Consider the following 18922-nt stretch of genomic DNA (forward strand, 5'->3'; position numbering starts at 1 on the left):
GTTGACATCGAGCAGCTTTCAGACCGCTTCCTTAGAGTCCGTTTCGAGATGAGTTTCTGCACATTTAGTTCTTGAGCTAGCAATATGGCTCGCCGGCACACATGCAACTCTACCACTTCAGGATCCGTGACAGCTGGAAAAAAATGGCAAGCTCCTACCAAGAACTCACCATGGCAGTCCCTAAGGACTACACCTCCCGCTCCCGACCCTTTGCTCTTTGCCATTGCTCCATCCGCATTCGCTTTCACCCATCCCACCTCCGGTTTCTTCCAAGTTTGCAGATTTCGCTGCTCTGGTTGTTGTATAGCCTTCACGTGGACAGATTTCCATTCCTCCCTCAGGTACAGCACCCTGCTGGTGATGGTCGCCGGCACCTCTATCTTCTTCGTCTCCCTGGCATTGTTCCTTGCTAGCCATAGCTCATACCAAGCCATCATCATCAGCTCCCTTTCCTCCGCTGAGCCGTCAGCTAGCAACTCCAGGATCCATGATCGCATGCTTCAGAAAGATTCTATCTCTCTCGGCGGTCCCCGCAGCTGTGGCCCAACCTCCTCACGCATGATCTCCCAGAAGTGAGCCGAGTGGGGACAGTGCCAGAAACGATGTACCAGCGATTCCTCGCGCCCGCAAGCTACATAGAATACTCCATGTTTGATGCGTCGGCGTTGTAGTTCCATTCCGACCGCCAGCCCGTTTGAAACCATCCTCCAGGAGTGGGTTTTGACCTTATTCGGCACGTCTGCTGCCCATAGCTTCATGAAACTCCTGTGATCCGCCACCGAGCTCGAGTCTGATGTGGGAGCGCGACTTGCTTTTTTCATCGAGACACGTAGGCCAGTCAGAAGTGCTTTCCGATACGCCGCTTCGTAAAGTTGAAACCGCGTTTCGTACTGTTTCATGCTCTTGCGACAAGAAAGGCGATCTAGGTCAGCGGCCACGCCGGCCGCCACTTCGGCGGCGGCGCCGCCGCTACCATGTTCCGACCCCTTCGCTTTGCGTAGGTGTGTCATCTTTGATTCCAGCCGGTCTGCTCGTCAGATCGTCTGTATTTTGTCTGACTCTACGTGAACTATCGCGGCAGGTGTCGTTGTCAATTCAGCCGGCTTGCTTCTCCAGGTCGCTGCATGTTGGTTCTATGGATGGATGATCTGGTTTCTGACTGATTGTTTATCCGAGGTGTGATCTGTTCGTACAAGGGCAAGTGATCTGTACGTACAATTACTGGTGGCTGATCTGCACGTGCAAGTTCAAGATTTGTTCATGCAAGTTTTGCTTCTGGCTGGGAGTGGCTGGAGTACCACCAAGGATAATAAAACTCATAAGCTGGGACTGTCAGGGCCTCCTTGGTCCCCCGACAGTCCGCTCGCTTCTGGATATTCAGAGAAGGCATAGCCCGGATGTCTTCTTCCTGTCTGAGACGCACCTTGATGATCTTCAGGCAGATGAGGTTAAGAAGAAACTAAAGATGGACCACAGGATAGTAGCTCCAAGTCTAGATGGTTGAAGAGGTGGTCTCTTGTTAGTCTGGAAGAAGGAGGTGAGAATCTACTCCCAGACAACTACATTAGACTATATTGATGTGTCAGTTGAAGAATCGAATGGGGACACTTGGAGACTAACTTGTTTATACGGAGAACCTAGTTGGAATAACAAGGACCGTACCTATAATAATTTACGTGAATTGCATTCACAAATAGATCTACCGTGGACAGTAATAGGGGACTTTAATGAGATTCTCTACTCTTCTGAAAAAGAAGGGGGAGCCCCTCGGCATCAGTCAAGAATGCAAGCGTTTCAGGATGCTTTATTAGACTGCTCCCTAGAAGATATTGGTTACGAAGGAGATAAGTTTACTTGGTTTCGAGGAGGACTAAGAGAAAGGCTAGACAGGGCAGTGTCTAACCAGTCATGGGCGCAGATGCATCCTTGGGCAGGATTGATAAACCTGGAGATGGGAAAATCTGACCATCGGCCTATTTGTCTAGACACAAATCATCTCCGTGATGTAGCTGATCGCCAGAGGAAGGAAAGAAGATTTGAGGCACGTTGGTTAGCAGAAGATACAGTGGAGGAAATCGTCTGAACTGCATGGGAAAAAGCAGTACACAATGGCGTGTGTCCGAGCATACGAGACAAGCTTGAGTCTGTCCATAATGATCTGCATGTGTGGGATCGGACGGTACTCAAAAGTTCACGATCAGGTTGAGGAAAGTTCAAAAAGAACTAGAGAAGCTCATCCGAGCTCCTATGAAAGATGAAGTTAAGGTGAGGCAGAAGGAACTTACAGTTCTTATAGAAAACATATTGGAACAAGACGAGATATATTGGGCCCAACGGGGCAGGGTGACTTGGCTGCGACATGGAGACCGGAACAGTTCATATTTCCAGCAGTACGCTTCTATGCGGAGGAAGAAAAATCCGATTAAGCGTCTTAAGAACACTATGGATGGATGGGTGGAAGGAAATGACAGCCTTAAGCCCCTGGTGCGGGACTATTTTGTGTCATTGTTCACTTCAGAGGCAGGGGATACTGACCAGGGACTTCTAGCATTAGTAAAGCCAACTGTTTCGGCTGCAATGAATGACTTTTTGTGCGCAGATTACACAGGGGATGAAGTTAAGAGGGCACTGTTCCAAATCGGGGACGTGAAGGCCCCTGGCCCGGACAGTCTCCACGCTTTATTCTTCAAGAGATTCTGGCATATACTTGGTGATGAGCTCACCAAAGAGGTTCTTGATGCTATAAATAAGAAGAAAATACCAACGGGGTGGAATGCAACTAACATTGTGCTTATCCCCAAGGTAGACAATCCAGAGGTAATCACCCAATATAGACCGATTAGTTTGTGTAATGTGGTCTACAAAATTATCTCGAAGATGATAGTTAATAGATTGAAAAAGATACTTCCTGAAATTATATCCCCAACTCAGAGTGCTTTTGTCCCGGGTAGACTTATTACCGACAATGTTTTGGTTGCTTATGAGAGCTTTCATGCGATAAAGAAAAAGACCCATGGCTCTAATGGTTACTGTGCTGTAAAAGTGGACATACACAAAGCATATGATAGAGTTGAGTGGGGTTTCTTGCGTAACATGATGATGAGAATGGGATTTCAAGAAGAATGGGTGGAGATGATCATGGAATGCGTATCATCGGTAAGTTACAAGATTCATGTTAATGGCACTGAAACTGATGAATTTGTGCCGACAAGGGGATTGAGACAGGGAGACCCGCTATCCCCGTACTTATTTCTAATCTGCTCAGAGGGTCTCTCAAGCCTTCTAGCTCATGAGGAGGATATTAGGGGAATTGAAGGAGTTAAAGTCTGTCGGAATGCGCCGTCTATATCACATCTTCTTTTTGCAGATGACTCCTTAATTTTAATGAAGGCTAATATCAGCAATGCAAGAACATTGAAGAAGGTGCTGGAAACTTACTGTCAAAGCTCTGGACAAATGGTTAGTAATGCTAAATCCAGTATTAATTTTAGCCCAAACACTGGTGTTTCTGTGAGAGAGGATATTTGCAGGGAATTAAATATATTAACTGAAGCTCTCTCCGATACATATTTGGGTCTCCCAACTATGGTTGGGGTGGACAGAAGTGACTGTTTCCAAGACCTAATTGACCAAGTGTGCCAACGTCTGAAAGGCTGGAAGGAGAAAGTTTTGTCTATGCAGGGAAAGGAAATCTTGCTGATCTGTGGCGCAAGCAATACCTTCATATGCTATGTCAGTTTTCAAATTACCCAAAGGTATTTGCAAGGCCATAACCGATGAGATATCGGGATTCTGGTGGGGAGATGAGGAGGACAGAAAGAAAATGCACTGGTTCGCGTGGTGGAAGATGTGTACTCCGAAGAAGGAAGGGGGCATGGGATTTTGAGACCTTCATAGTTTCAACCTTGCTATGTTAGCAAAACAATGTTGGCGACTAATCCAGAGCCCAGATTCTTTGTGCGCGCGTGTGTTAAGGGCTAAGTACTATCCTGATGGAAATATCCTAAAGGCTGGAGCAAAGAAGGGTTCCTCCTATACCTGGCAGAGTATTGTATCGGGAATTCAAACCTTTAACAGGGGATGCATTTGGAGAGTTGGATCCGGAGCTGAAATTAATATTTGGAGCGATCCATGGATTCCATCTAGCCCGAGCAGAAAAGTTATTACTCCTAAAGGGAACATCATCCTATCTAAGGTTGATGAGCTCATTGACCCTAACTCTGGTTCTTGGGATGAAATCCTAATCCGAGATGTTTTTTCACCAGTCGATGCTCAACGTATACTACAAATCCCTTTGAATGTGCATAGCATGGATGATTTTATCGGGTGGAATTACACAAGATCGGGAACCTTTTCTGTACGTTCTGCAAACCACCGAGAGTGGGAACATCAACATGGGCAACGAGGGTACAGAATAAATGATCAAGGCAGGGTCAACTTGAATTCAATCTGGAAAGAAGTCTAGAAGTTAAGAATTCCAGGGAAGGTTAAAATATTTGCATGGAAAGTGTTGCATGGGGTTTTACCATGTTATGGGGTCCTTTCAGGAAGGCACATATGGACACCTATTCAATGCCCGATCTGCTCCTTGGGACATGAGGACATACAACACTGCCTCTTCAAGTGTGCCAGAGTAAAAGATGTATGGAAGGACTTGGGACTTTATGATGATGTGCGAAAAGCGGTTATGCAAGATAGGTCAGGATCAGTTACACTTGAAATTTTAGCTAAAATGCAATCAGTCACCGGAGGCTTGCCATCTGCTGAACCGGCGCTACTTGCTGCATGGTTTCTTTGGTGGCAACGGCGACATTTGGTGAGGGGAGAATCTGTGCAAAATGCAAAGCGATCTGCCATCTCCATCAAAGTTCTGTTGACAAATTTTATGCGAGCTGCTAACTCAAAGTCTCCAAAGCGTAAACTCGATCAAATGTGGAAGAAGCCATCCAAAGGATTCGTTAAAATAAATGTTGATGCTTCATTCGTCGCTGAAACATTGTTAGGAGCTTCTGGCGCAGTGGCCCGAGATGAGAATGGCAATTTTATTGCGGCTGCCTCATGGCTCATGCCTCACGTTCCTAATGTAGACTCGGCGGAAATGACTGCGATCAGAAATGGATTCTATTTGGCGGCGAGCATTGGCTATAGCAAGCTGATAATTGAATCTGATAGCTCTTTTGCTGTTGATGCCATGAAAGGTGAGAACGATTATGCAGGACCTTCCGTTCTAATGATGATGGAGAGTAAACAACTGATGAAGGAATTTGGCCAAGTTAATTTCTCACATTGTTTTAGAGAGGCCAATGAGGTGGCGAATACTATAGCAAAATATGCTTTTAGCTCCAGTACCTCCTGTGTTTGGGATGCTATCCCTGACTTTATTTCATCTTCCCTTGTAAACGATCTTCCATTATTTGAGGAATAAAGTCTCTTGATATAAAACAAAGTGCTTTGGGGAAGGAAAAAGTATAGGAGAAGGTGCATTGGGCATTTGGCGAACATTATCCATATGACATTATCATCCTAGAATTGGAGCGTCCTGGTGCGTTAGAGGCTGTGGGTTTACACAAGTCAGAAAACTTCCGATCTATTCATCATAGCATGGTAGTACAAAGAACATAGAAATAACAAAAATTACATCCATATCCATAGACCATCTAGCGACGACTACATGCACTGGAGCGAGCCAAAGGCACGCCGGCGGCATCACCCCTCCCTCATTGGAGCCAAGCCAAACTTGTTATAGTAAACAATCGGAAAGTCGTTGTACTAAGGTCCCACAAGACCAACGCACCAGAACAACAACTGTCGCCGATGAAATGAAGTATAGATCGAAAGAATCCAACCTGTGGATACAGGAACAAAGACGAACAAAAACTGGATCCAAGCGGATCCATCGAAGACCAACATTGACCAAATCCCGCAAGATCCGCCGGAGACACACCTCCACACACCCTCCGACGACGCTAGACGTACCACCGGAACGGGGCCCCGACGGGGAAAACCATATTCCATCTTCAGAGAGTCGCCACCTCCTCGCCTTTGTAAGTAGGATACAAACCCTAATCGGACTCACAAAACACCAAGAAACAGAGCAGAATACCTCCCCAGCAAGGGTTGGGGTCCACCGCGCCTCCATGGCCCTAGGGCCACCGGAGACAAGGTGGACCGGCGGCGGCGGCAGGAGGTGGAGAAACCATATGTTCTTTCGCAAGAGGAGGAGGCGGCGCCGTCTGCGTTTCACGCACGTCCTGCGGGGTAAAGCCCAAGTATTCGTCATGGGCCGACCGGTTTTCCCGATATTGAGAAGATATCGCCTGGCTTTTCGTTTGTATTTCTTCTTTGTGTCTTTCTACTGCTCTTTAATAGTTTCTCTTTTGTTTTTCCCATTTTTTCTTTTCATGTTTGTTTTTTCCGATTTCTCCTCTTTTTATTTTAATTTTTTTAATTATGCATATTAATTAACAACTGCAAACATTTGAAAAACATGCATATTTTTATTATAAAAAAATCAAATTCTTGAACATTTTTTAATTCATGAATTTTTGTAAAGTTCATGATTTTTTTACAATATGTGATATTTTTAAATTGGTGAATTTTTTCAAATTTACAAACATTATTTAAATTCACAATATTTTTAAAATTCATTTTAATGAAAAATCATGGTTTTTTAATTCACAATATTATTTAAAATTCAATATTTTAAAAAAATCAGTGTTTATCTTTTTTATTGACCGAACCATTCAATCAAATAAAGTAAATACGATAGCCGGTTATTCTGAGCTAGAAGTGAAGCGAATGGGGAAAAAACTAACCGAGCGAGCGGGGTAGGGAGCTGAGCTGAGCGAGCGAGAACTTCATTGGCCAGCCCATGTAAGTTACATAAGCAATTTCATGGTTTCAATCGTGGAATAGGAGCTTAAAAAGGGCTCACATAACCATCATCGGGTAACACTGCTACCAGAACATGTAAGGATATCACAACCACGTACCAAATAACTCCACTCCTCACACAGAACAAATACAGTCTCTAACAGCAGCCCCACATGTGTGTCGATATATGAATGAAAAAAACACCACGAAGAACAAGAACGACACGGTGAAGCATGCGTTAGCCTCTGGTAGTCTGGTATGGTCTAAATCCAATGCAAGAAGGAGCATTCTCTTGGTAGAAGAGGCTGAAAAAGGTGATGACTTCCAGTGGACTAAAGGTTGTGTATGTGGGCGGTGAGCTTGGAGAAGTTGCACGAAAATGATATGCTTGATGTTCTTATTAGAAGAGAAAAAAAAGGACAACTCTGTGTCGTGTATAGTCATACACCTGTAATTTTCCATGAAGAATTTGGCATTTAAAAATATGTGACAGTCCATGGGAGGTCTGATTAGTTACATCAAAGAATACACAAACCCAATCGTAATACAAATGAAGATTGAATAAAAACAACATGTACCATCAAACTAATAATCCAAGCATGGGGAACGAATCCTCTGACCAAACACACAAGCAAAGCAGACACACACCGTATAATATGTACGTGCACGGGACTCAGATATGCACGTGGCAGTAGACCCGGTCGAAGGAGCTGGGCGAGGCGAACTCGACGGGCACCAGCGGGCAGCTCGCGCGCATCTTGTACCGCCGCGTCCTCACCAGGCCGTACTTGAACCACACCTTGCCCCGGACGTGCACGTCCAGCGGCAGCCTCCCGGCGGACCGGTCCTTCTTCATCTCCCGCTCCACGTCCCGCGGCAGCGGTTCCCGCGCCGCCGGAGCCGCCACGACGATCCTCGTCTCGTTGCGCGGCGGCTGGCGGAACCCCGGCACCTCGGCGCCGCCCAGGTACGTGCCGCCGTACCACACGCCGACGTCGAGCGAGCGGTACACGGCGGTGCGCTTGTTGGGGTTGTAGGCGCGGAGGACGAGGGCGAAGGTGCCCTGCAGCGCGCCCCCCGACGTGAAGTTGAAGCCGCGGACCGCGGCGTGGTCGACGGAGAGGCGCAGCTTCCCGGGCCGGACCGCCAGCCAGATGATGACGATGATGGCCACGACGACGAGCAGCGCGAACAGCGTCGCCGCGATGCACTGCGCCGGCGTCGGGCGCGTGCGCCGCGTCGCGCTCAGTGGCCCCGCCATCCCTTCCTTCCTTCGCCCCGGAGCTTAAGGCGATGCACTGCTTGAGCTAGCTAGATTCTCTAGGCTCGAGCTTCTCTATCTTGGCTTGTTGGAAACGGATTGCGTCGCCGCGTCTCTATATAGTGAGCTGCAGCCTGCAGGGCGATGCTTTGAGTGGCGAGGGGAGGTTTCTGCGAGGTGTCACATCCTGTGGTTGGAGTATACGTAGCAGGCGGTTTTGGTACGTTTTGCATGCGACGAGCCGCCAGCCGTGGTGGTGGTGCAACGAGTTCGTTCGCAGGCAGCGGTCAATTCGCCGTGGGCTCTAGAGTTTGGGCGGAGCTTTGGTTTTGGAATCCTTCTGGCTCACTCCTACGTAGGAATCGATGCGCGGCAAGGAAGGGAAAGCATATTGACAGCCCACGAATGGTGCGCTCACATCACATGTGGAGCTTTTTTTTACTTTGGATCAAAAGACGGGGGTTTACAGAAGAATGCGGAGGAGTCGGGAGAAAGGTATCGCGCCTTCCTGATTTTCATCCATCTGAAATCTCCAAAAAGCTACCAGGATTAGCAGGGTTTCCTTTTCTGAGCAAATAAATGATCTTTTTTGCGAGAAAAATAAATGATCTTTTCTTTTTCTTTTTCTTTTTTGAGGGGAAAATCGTGCCGCTTTATTTAAGCGAAGCTAGGAATGTCGTCTGAAATTACATGCAAAATAAAGTCTGGGGGTGATCCCACCCATAGCTCCGAACGGTTCTCTCCTACCCCTACACGAGCGAGATTATGAGCGGCTACATTCCCCGATCGGCGAATCCATGTGACCTTGGCCTCCTCCATAGACCCGAGCATCGTCTTGATCTCCTGCACCCATGGGCCGACAGCTGACAGGTCCCTCTCCATCTTGTTTAGCTTTTGTACCAGGGCGAGGCTGTCCAGCTCCACATGAGCTCTCTGAACGTGATAATGCACAGCTAAGCGAACAGCACTCCTGCATGCAAGAACTTCTGCCATCTCAGGATCGGTTATGTTGGGGAAGAAATGACATGACCCGGCTATGAACACCGCGTTGTGGTCCCGCAGGACCACACCACCTCCTCCTTTGTCGCCGTGCCTGGAGACCGCGCCATCGGAGTTGATCTTTACCCATCCAGCTTCGGGAGGTTCCCACCGTTGGATAGTCTTTGGCTCCGGTTGTGACGCCCTCGTTTCATGAGAAGTTCTCCCGTCCATGATCTGAACCTGTACTTTCGCTAATATTTCATGTGGCTGTGCAATTTCCCTTCCCTCTCTGGTTTCGCTTCTAGCTAGCCAGAGCCCATACGCAGCTTGAAGCAGCACTTCTCTCTCCTCCGCTGAGGCTCGCACGAACCAGTCCAGCAGCCAAGATGCAAGCTGGCTGTGTGTTTCAATGTGCGGCGGTGGCCTTTCGAGCTCCCAACCCGCCTTCTCCCTTGCCTGTTCCCAGAACAGATATGAGTGTTGGCAGCCCCAAAACCTGTGTATGATTGTCTCTTCTCGAGCACACACCGCACAAAAAACGCCCGGCTTAATCCTCCGACGGTGGAGTTCTGCTCCCACCGCAAGCCCGTTCCGTATCATATGCCACATATGGATCTTGGCCTTCCCCGGGGCACTCGTTTCCCACAGTGCCAGATATCCCTTGTGCTTCGCTACCGAGCTCGAGGACTCCGGCTGTCCGGACCTCGCTCTATCCAGGGACATCCTTAGGTGGTATGCAGATTTAACAGTGAAAACTCCATTCCGCGTATAGTTCCATGCAAGGTGATCATCCGTTCCCGGTCCACCGATTGCTATCTGTAGCACGTCCGCAGCATCGCCTTCTGAAAACATGTCCTTTACCGCTTCCTCATTCCAGGTCATCCCATCCGGGTTGATCAAGTGGGCAACTTTTGTAATACCCTGCATGTAAAGTTGACCGAGAGGTCTAGGACTGCCGCTGCGAGGGATCCAGACGTCGTGGTGGATGTTTATGTTCGCCCCTAACCCAACTCTCCAAATGAGGCCCTCACGGAGTAAGTCGCGACCATGCAGTATGCTTCGAAAGGTAAACGAACCAGCAGCCGAACAGGAGGCGGATAGGATCGAGTCGTCCTTAAAATACCGGGCCTTGAGAACCCTAGCACCGAGAGAGGTCGGCACTTGCAGAATGCGCCACGCTTGCTTGGCCAGCAGGGCTTGGTTGAACGCCTCGTAATTCCGGAACCCCATGCCACCATCTCTCTTGCTAGCACACATCTTCTGCCATGATATCCAATGGACCCTTCTCTCACCATTCATTGCACCCCACCAGAATTTTGAAGAGATTGAAGTCAGGTTCCGGCACATCTTCTTCGAGAGGTGAAAACAACTCATGGTGTAGGTCGGGGTCGCTTGCAACACCGATTTGACAAGAACTTCTCTTGCTGCTTTAGACAAACCCTGCCCTTTCCATCCACACACCTTCCCTTTTGAGCACTCGGTAACATGTTTGAAGGTACCATCCTTCGATCTTCCAACCAGTGTTGGAAGACCCAAATACCGCTCACTAAGCGCTTCTGACTGTATGCCCACTACTTCTTTCATCTGATCCTTCATGCTATCTTGACTCCCCCTTCCAAAGAAGATGGAAGATTTCTGTAGGTTTACCTTTTGACCTGACGCTTTTTCGTACATGATGAGGATCTATTTTAGGGTCTCCATATTTTCCTTTGTGCCTTCTAGGAAAACTATGCTGTCATCCGCAAACAGAAGATGAGTAACATGGGGCCCAGTGCTCCCAAACTTCACTCCCGTTAGCCTTTTTTTCATTCTGGGCCCGTTTGAGGAGTGCTGAAAACCCCTCTACGGAGAAAAGGAAAGAGTAAGGTGACAACGGGTCACCCTGTCTCAGACCGCGAGAGGGAAAAAAAACTCCTTGAGAGCCCGCCATTAAGTTTAACCGAGAAAGTAGCCGAGGTGATACACCTCATGATCATGGTAACCCATTGAGGAGCAAAACCAAATTTCGCCCTAACTTGCTCTAGGAAGATCCACTCCACCCTGTCATACGCCTTCATCATGTCCAGTTTAATCGCACATAAACTCTTCTTCCTCTTCCTCTGTCTAATGGCATGTACACACTCATATGCCACTAGCACATTGTCAGTAATCAACCTCCCTGGCACGAATGCACTCTGCTCTTCAGATATAAGGATAGGAAGTATTCTCTTCAATCTATTCGCCAAAACCTTCGTCGCTATCTTGTACAGCACGTTACATAAACTGATAGGACGAAACTGCGAAAGTAACTCCGGTGAGTTCACTTTCGGAATCATGACAATAATCGTATCGTTAAATTCAGCGGGGGTCATGGCCCCATTAAGGAAATCACAAACTGCTGAGCACACATCCTCCTTCACCAGAGACCAGTGTCTTTGGTAAAAGAGTGCTGGAAGGCCGTCCGGCCCAGGCGCCTTCGTCAGTCCCATCTGGAACAACGCTGTTTCAATCTCCTCATCAGAGATCATGGCTGTAAGTTTGGTATTCATATCATCCGACACCAAGGCCTCAATATTTTCTAACAGTGCATGTGCATCAACCGAGCCCTCCGAGGTAAACAGAGAGTCATAGAATTTGGCCGCCATTTCCCTCATTTCTTCATTAACCATGCATCTCGTACCATCATCTCTCTTTAACGCTCTTATTGTGTTCTTTCTCTTGCGATGTGAGGCCCTATTCTGAAAATACTTGGTGTTCAGATCGCCGGCCCGCAGCCAGTCCACTCTCGAACGTTGTTTGTACAGCAATTCCTCCCTCGCATATATCTCTCTGAGCTGCTCTTCGATGTCCCGGACCTCCAGTGAGGACCCGGATGCATCAGCTCTACTCTGAGCGTCCGCAAGCTGTGTCTTTAGTTTGGAAATTTGCCTCCGAATAGACCCAAAAACTTCTCTGGCCCACCTCTGCATGCTACCTGTCATCTTGCTTAACTTCTCCCACACAGCCGCCACCGTTTTTTCACCAGTCCCCACGTCTGACCAAGCTTGAGAAATCATGGCATCGTACTGGGCATGCCTGGTACATGCCTCCTCATACTAAAAAGGACGCGGACCCCTCTCTTTCTCACGTGGAGCTGTCTCCAACGCTCGAACAAGGATTGCTTGATGGTCTGATTCCTCCGTCACAAGGTGTTCAACGTGAGTCTCAGGGAAAAGGTTCAGAAAATTGTCCGTGCATGCCGCCCTATCCAGTCGGACTTTGATGTTCTCTTCTCCATCCCTTTTATTGTCCCAAGTATATGGGTATCCCGAGAAGCCCAGGTCCGCAAGCCTGCACTCCGCAAGGCAATCTCTAAAATCCTCCATTTGAGCAAAGGGTCTCTGGTTACCCCCAAGTTGATCTGTTTGGAAAAGAGCTTCGTTATAGTCTCCTACACAAATCCAGGGAAGGTCATCTTGTGCCCTCAGAAAGCGAATTGCATCCCATGATTTCTTACGCAACTCCGTCTTAGTCTCACCATAGAAACCAGTGAATCTATAGGTTTTGCCCTCCCACAACATCTCCGTATCAATGAAATATTGGCACCATGGCCTCACCTTGACCTATACATTCTCCCTCCACCACAAAGCCAGACCCCCACTCAAACCTTGACAATCTACCGCTACACCACTTTTGAAGCCCAAACTCCACTTTAATTTTTCCATTGCTCTCGCCTTCTTCTTTGTTTCTGAAAGAAAAACCACCGCTGGGTTGTATGACCGTATCAAGTCCCTTAGCTCGCCAACTGTCGAGTCCAACCCCAATCCACGACAGTTCCAGGCCAAGAAATTCATGGCGACCGGCGGCCCCCCGACTTGGGGTCCGCCGATGAAACTTTGTTTTCAGATATGCGGTCAAAAATTGTAGATGTCTTCCTCCTAGTGTCCCTTACAAACACATCATTTGGCATCTGTTTATCCAGATCGTTCTTCGCCACCCAGTACAGCCTAGGCCCTCTCTTCCTCCCTTCATTCTCAAGACTAGAGTGACGATCAGCAAGTGAGACCGGTCGATATGCCTGCCTGGGGTGTCTAACAAAATGCCCTCTCTTCCTGCCTTCTCTGTCCCCATATTGCTCGCTTCTTGTCGCCGCCTCATACCTCCTCCTATCCCCCCACCAGAATTCATATTGTGGATATCCTCCTTGCCTCTCCACCCCTCCTGCCTGTCTCGGGAACCACTCGCATACCTCTGTTGCTCATGTAATCTGTTCCTTAGCTCCCGTTCACGCTTCTGCTCTAGATCATGTCGCAGATCATGTTCTTCTGCCCTGCTAGGCCTTCCTTTCTCCTTCAAAGGGCTGGTAACTTCTCCTCTGTCCTCCTTTCTAGCACCGCCAGTGCGCGTGCCCTCCGACCTGGCAAAGTCATCCTGAAGGTTGCGTTTTGTAGGAGCACCTATATTGCCTGTATTTGCCTGGCGCCTCGGGTCGCTGTCGTCCGTACGCCGGCTCCCCCAACTGTTACTGCTTCCCGTCGGTCCGATAGAACCTCCTTTTGCCCCACTATTCCTCCCCCGAGATGCACGTAGCCATCCTCCCCAATGTGAGTTCTGGTCCAGGGGAGGGATGCAAACTCCATCAGCATGAACCATCCTCCCACAGTCAAAACAAAAGTGCGGTACCTTCTCGTAGTAAAAATCAAACCACGTGCCCGCTTTGTCATCTCTGGAAGTTTTCAGATAAAAGCCCCTCACCAAAGGTTCAAATACATTTATTTTTGCCCTGACCCTCAGAAACTGTCCCCTTGCTAGTCCATCTTTGTCGGTGTCCACACGAACAATTTCGCCAAGCCAGTTCCCAAGAGCTCTACCAAACGATTCAGTCCTTTTATCAGGTGCTAAGTCATCCACCCGTACCCAGAGATCAGTCCTATCAAAAACCATCTCCGATGGCCTGGTCTTGCCTTCATACTCCTTCAAGATCAAAACACTGAAATCGTACTGCCATGGGCCATTGTTCATCGCATGCTTCCAGTCTCCCTCACTCCCAAAGTGAACCTCGAACGTATTGGAGCCTAGATCAGCGAATTTGGCTACTTTATGCAAGCCCCAAGCACGCTGCATTGCACGTTCCACTGCACTCATAATCATCGGCCTCGCCGAACACACCTTTCCCACTGCAGACCACCGAAAATTCCTCTGCGGCGTCTTCGCTGGTTCTTCAAACACGAAACCTTCTGCCTCCTTGTCCTTTAAAACCATGCCCCCTAATCTCGCCAAAAGACTCGACGTGGAATCCGGGGTTTTTCTCTCAACCGGAGACTTTGAAGGAGCCCTGCTGGCTGTTCCGTCGGCCCTGCGTAACGGCGTAACCACTGCCTCCCCCGCCGCATCCATGGGATTTTTCTTGCTCGAGGCCAGTGCCTCTTGCGAGCCCTTCCCGTTCTTCTGGTTTGCCGTCCCCGAGCCAGATGCATGGCTAGATCGGCTGGATGCTTTCTTCTGATTCGACTCATCTATCTTCTCCGGTATACCTGATTGTTTCCGTGGAGTCGCTGCCGCCGCCCCTGCCGATGAAGATCCCATCTGCACCGAAACCCTAGTCGTCTTTCCTCCCACCTCCTCCGCCATCCGCTCTTCCTCCAGCGAAGGCGTGAAGTCGCCGGTCAGTCAAGAGGGCAGCGCCGTCGCCTCCCCCGAAGACCACCGTATCCTCTCTCACCCCCGCAGCTCAAACCCTAACCCTAGCGTCGGCGGACAATCGCCATGCAATCGCCTCCGTCGCCCTTAGAGTTTTCCTGCGTGGTGGACCCCGATTATGCTCCCGCTGGGCAGGGTACTGACCATAAATGATCTTTTCTAAGTATATGAATGTATCCAGAGTCCAGACGTGCCTGAACAACTCTTTTAAAATACAGACGAACTCCTTTTTCAAATGATGAATATTTTCTTTTATACGCGATATGCATATTTCATTTGAAATATATGAACATTTAAAATGAGGTGTATGAGCATATCCCATTGTTTGCAATATATGAATAGTTTCCATTATTTAAATGGATTATGACCATATGTTTAGATGATATCGGTTGTAATAACATCATATGGGACGAAGGAAGTATTAAATAACCACATATTTCTGGAAATGTATAAAAATATATAAAAAATGTGGGTTGTGCTAGTGGCCAGGCTATATAGGAGGTCTTGAGGCGATTTGTCTCCTGTCCTTTGCTAAAGTCTAAATTTGGAAAAATAGGAGCACTCAGATTAGCAAATTGGCTGGAAGTGGCGCTTACAGTTGCGTTTACATGGAAGTCCAGGGCACCCAACCAGTGCCACTTCTTTGCATGGCTTGCCATCAAGGACCGATGCTGGACGTCCGACAGATTAGCAAGGGACTACCGCACCAAAGCGTCTGCCCGTTGTGTGACCAGCACGAGGAGACCATGAATCACATCATGATTGGTTGTGTCTTTGCTCAGTAGATCTGGACACGGATTTGCAAGACTATGGGAAAGCCGGAAAGGGTCCCACTACCGCAAGAGACACTACCTGACCGGTTCATCATGCAGGAAGAAAGTGGAGAGCATCGGAAGGCGGTGAGGGCCATGTGCCTCCCCGTCTTGTGGGAAATTTGAAAACACCGCAATGTTGTGGTGTTGACCGAGCTATGCCTTTCACACGACAGGTTTTACATCGGATTGTTGACGAGGGACGAAGACGGATTCAGGCAGGCCTGCTACGCGGTGTAGCTGAGGGGTTCTTCAACAGGATGGCAACATGGGCGAGTAGTGAGTAGTCAGCATAGGACAATTTTATGATGGAGGTGGCCGTTAGGTAGCTTGTAATTGAACTGTAACTGAAACCGTGGAAGGAGTCTTCTCTACCCTCTTTAATATATGATACGCACACCAAGGCAAGATACAAGGATGCCGGGCACCGACACACCACTACAACGACTACCAAGCCCCTACAATGCGTATTCGAGAGAGAAAAAACGGTGAGTCTTCGCTTTATGAAGCGCTAAGGAACAATCAATTTGACAACCAGCTGATTAGTTTGGGCCCACAATCAGATTTTTCTCCTTAGAATCAAGCAGGTTATGCGTCCAATTTGTTTGAGCAAAGTCGGTGCAGTCAAATACTTCCACTATCACATAATGTAAGACGTTTTTGCAAGCTATGTTAGTTTGCAATTTGCAAAAACGTCTTCAATTATGAAACGGAAGGAGTACTTTCCAAGTCTTTTTTTAAGTTTCTTGTTTATTCTTTTCATCAGCTTCCAAAACATCACGAAGTGTACGCAACCCACCTTAATGGTCCCAGTTTATTAATAAACTTGTTAGGGGGCGAGTGAGGCGTTTTGCCTGCCAAAATTAACACGCTTTGAAGTTTCAGAATAAAATGTAAGCATATACTTCCTCCATTCTAAAATAGAAGACTCAACTTTATACTAACTTTAGTACAAAATTGGGTCATCTATTTTGGAACGGAGGGATATGTATGTGTGTGGGCCCAGATAAAAAGTATTGCTTTCAGAAATTTTAGACAAATATTTTAGTGGCAGCGTATATGTATGCTTTTTATGAAGGGCGTATATGTACGAACTCACTAGTTAAGCAACCCCTTGCAATGGTCATTCTCTAGCGAACCAACCTGTGGTTGGATGGTTAGAGGGACTGTGGTATTCCCAGCCCATCAGGGTTCAAGTCTTGGTGCTCGCATTTATTCTTGGATTTATTTCAGGATTTATTTCCGGCAATGCGCATTCAGTGGGAGGAGACGTTTCCGTCGATGACGAGGTGCCTACGGTGACTTCGTAAATTTCAAGATGAGATGCCGGCTCAGTCTTTCGGAGGTGCTCATAGGGGTAGGGTGTGCGTGTATGCGTTCATAGGGGTGAGTGTATGTGCGTGTACATGAGCGCTTGCGTCTGTACTGTGTTAAAAAAAAGGTCATTCCCTACCTTCTCAAGCGTTGACAAGTGGTGCACTGCATGTCGAGATCTTATAAATTGTGTGTCCAAATATTGATCCGTTTCATCATTGAATTTCTCGCGTTGAGATCTTCAAAGTTAAACCCATGTTAAAAGGTTTCACAAACTTTTTTCATGTAAAAAGGAAACCAGAAATAAATAAAAAATAAAAAAAATAAAATCTGGTAAAACAAAAACAAAAAAGGTAAAAAAAGAATAACATTAAAAAAACAAAGTCCGGAAATAAGGTTGCAGTTTTTCATGTATTTTTTGCATTTATGAGAAGCACAACTTATTTTTCCCTAGAGGCACATCTGTGCTTCTCGTGGGAGGAAATCTATGCTTCCACACGAAGCAATCTATGCTTCTCGTGGAAGCATATTTTTTTTCCCTTTTCGAGAAGCAAAACTCTGCTTCTCGTAGAAGCATATCTGTGCTTCCACAAGAAGCAAATCTATACTTTTTGTGGAATTATTGTTTTTTTCCTTTTTGAGAAGCATAGGTGTGCTTCTCGAAAGCAAATCTGTGCTTGTGTGAAAAGCAAATCTGTGCTCTCTAATACCTAGGAAAACTCAAACAAACAAAAAATCAAAAAGCCAAGAAAATCATCAAAAACATGAAAACGTGTGCAAAAAGATAAAATTAAAATTCAGAGGGGCGTCAAACATGGGACACATGACGGCGGCTAGCCGTATCACTTGCCGCACTTGCAGGCCAAGAATGTGACCCTTGCAGGTAGATCGTATATTCCTATTTGACGCTCGTGAGCTTGAAAATGTAGTGGCTTCGCTAAAGCTCTTCCTCTCGACGCCCCGGTTTGGGACGGCCCACGGTCCCTTCGTTGTTTCTTATCTTCTCTGTTTCCTTTTTTCTTTCCTTTTTTCTGTTTTTGTTTCTATTATATTTATTTTATTCTACTTTCTCCTTTTTCCTTTTCTGTTTTTTTGTGTAATATACATAGTTCATTAAGTGTTACAAAAATGTTCATTAAATATTAAGAAAATATTCACGGTATACTACAAAAGGTTCACCATGCATTATAAAAATGTTCATCGTATATTAGAAATTGTTCATCAAATAATACAAATGGTAAGTTTGTTTTTGAAATTTGTTCATACTATGTTACACAAATGTATAATGTGTATTAATAATTTGTTCAAAGAATACTACAAAATTTTCGGTGCATATTTGAAAATTGTTCAACGTACACATTAATATTTTTCTAATATGTTCAATGTATATTAGAAAAATTCATCGTATAATAAGAAAATGTTCATGATGTATTATTAAAATGTTGATTATATGTTTAGAAGATGTTCAGTGTGTGTTTTGAAATAATGTTCACTATATATATAAATTTGTTTATACCACAGAAATTTATAAAAAAAAGAAAAGTGAAAAAAATAAACCTGAAAAAACCCTTTTCTTAGAAAAGACCATCATGACTAGCTTTATTTATCTAAAGTAATAGATACATCATCGACAAGCTTAATGACCAACACATCAGGAGGCTCGTGCATCCAAACCAAAGAAAGCTTATTACAATAAGTATAATTTGCTAGCAAATGCACTGCTTGATTAGACGATCTATAACAGTGCTTATAGACGACCTTCCCAATTGACATAGTTGTATCCACACACTCATTGTTGCCGCTGCATCCCACCATTCGGTCTGACCGGTACAAAAATTAATTCCTTGCAAGGAATTAATGACCAAAAAGGTCCACTACAGTAAACAGACTACTAAAGTGTACATTTAGATTGCTACAGTAACCATATATTCTAAAGTCCAGCACAATAACGCTTGTTGGGCAGGCCCAATGCACCCGACCCTGTGCGTTGCCTCCGTTGTTTGACGCATGTGGGCGTCGAACA

At 46.6% G+C, this 18922-nt stretch overlaps 1 protein-coding gene across 1 annotated transcript; it reads right to left on the reverse strand.

Annotated features, from left to right (window-relative positions):
* Positions 1-7411: 7411 nt before the first annotated feature.
* LOC109740635 (uncharacterized protein At1g08160) lies at positions 7412-8259 on the reverse strand. The gene has a single exon (XM_020299690.4). The coding sequence runs from the start codon at positions 8132-8134 to the stop codon at positions 7547-7549; it is 588 nt and encodes a 195-aa protein (XP_020155279.1). The 5' UTR covers positions 8135-8259; the 3' UTR covers positions 7412-7546.
* Between the last annotated feature and the right edge of the window lie 10663 nt (positions 8260-18922).

This window comes from Aegilops tauschii, chromosome 6 (assembly GCF_002575655.3).
Source record: "Aegilops tauschii subsp. strangulata cultivar AL8/78 chromosome 6, Aet v6.0, whole genome shotgun sequence".
NCBI lineage: Eukaryota > Viridiplantae > Streptophyta > Magnoliopsida > Poales > Poaceae > Aegilops > Aegilops tauschii.

What these genes read in the sequence shown, in the direction of transcription:
- LOC109740635 (XM_020299690.4), bottom strand. Translation starts at nt 8,134, where the DNA reads ATGGCGGGGCCACTGAGCGCGACGCGGCGCACGCGCCCGACGCCGGCG.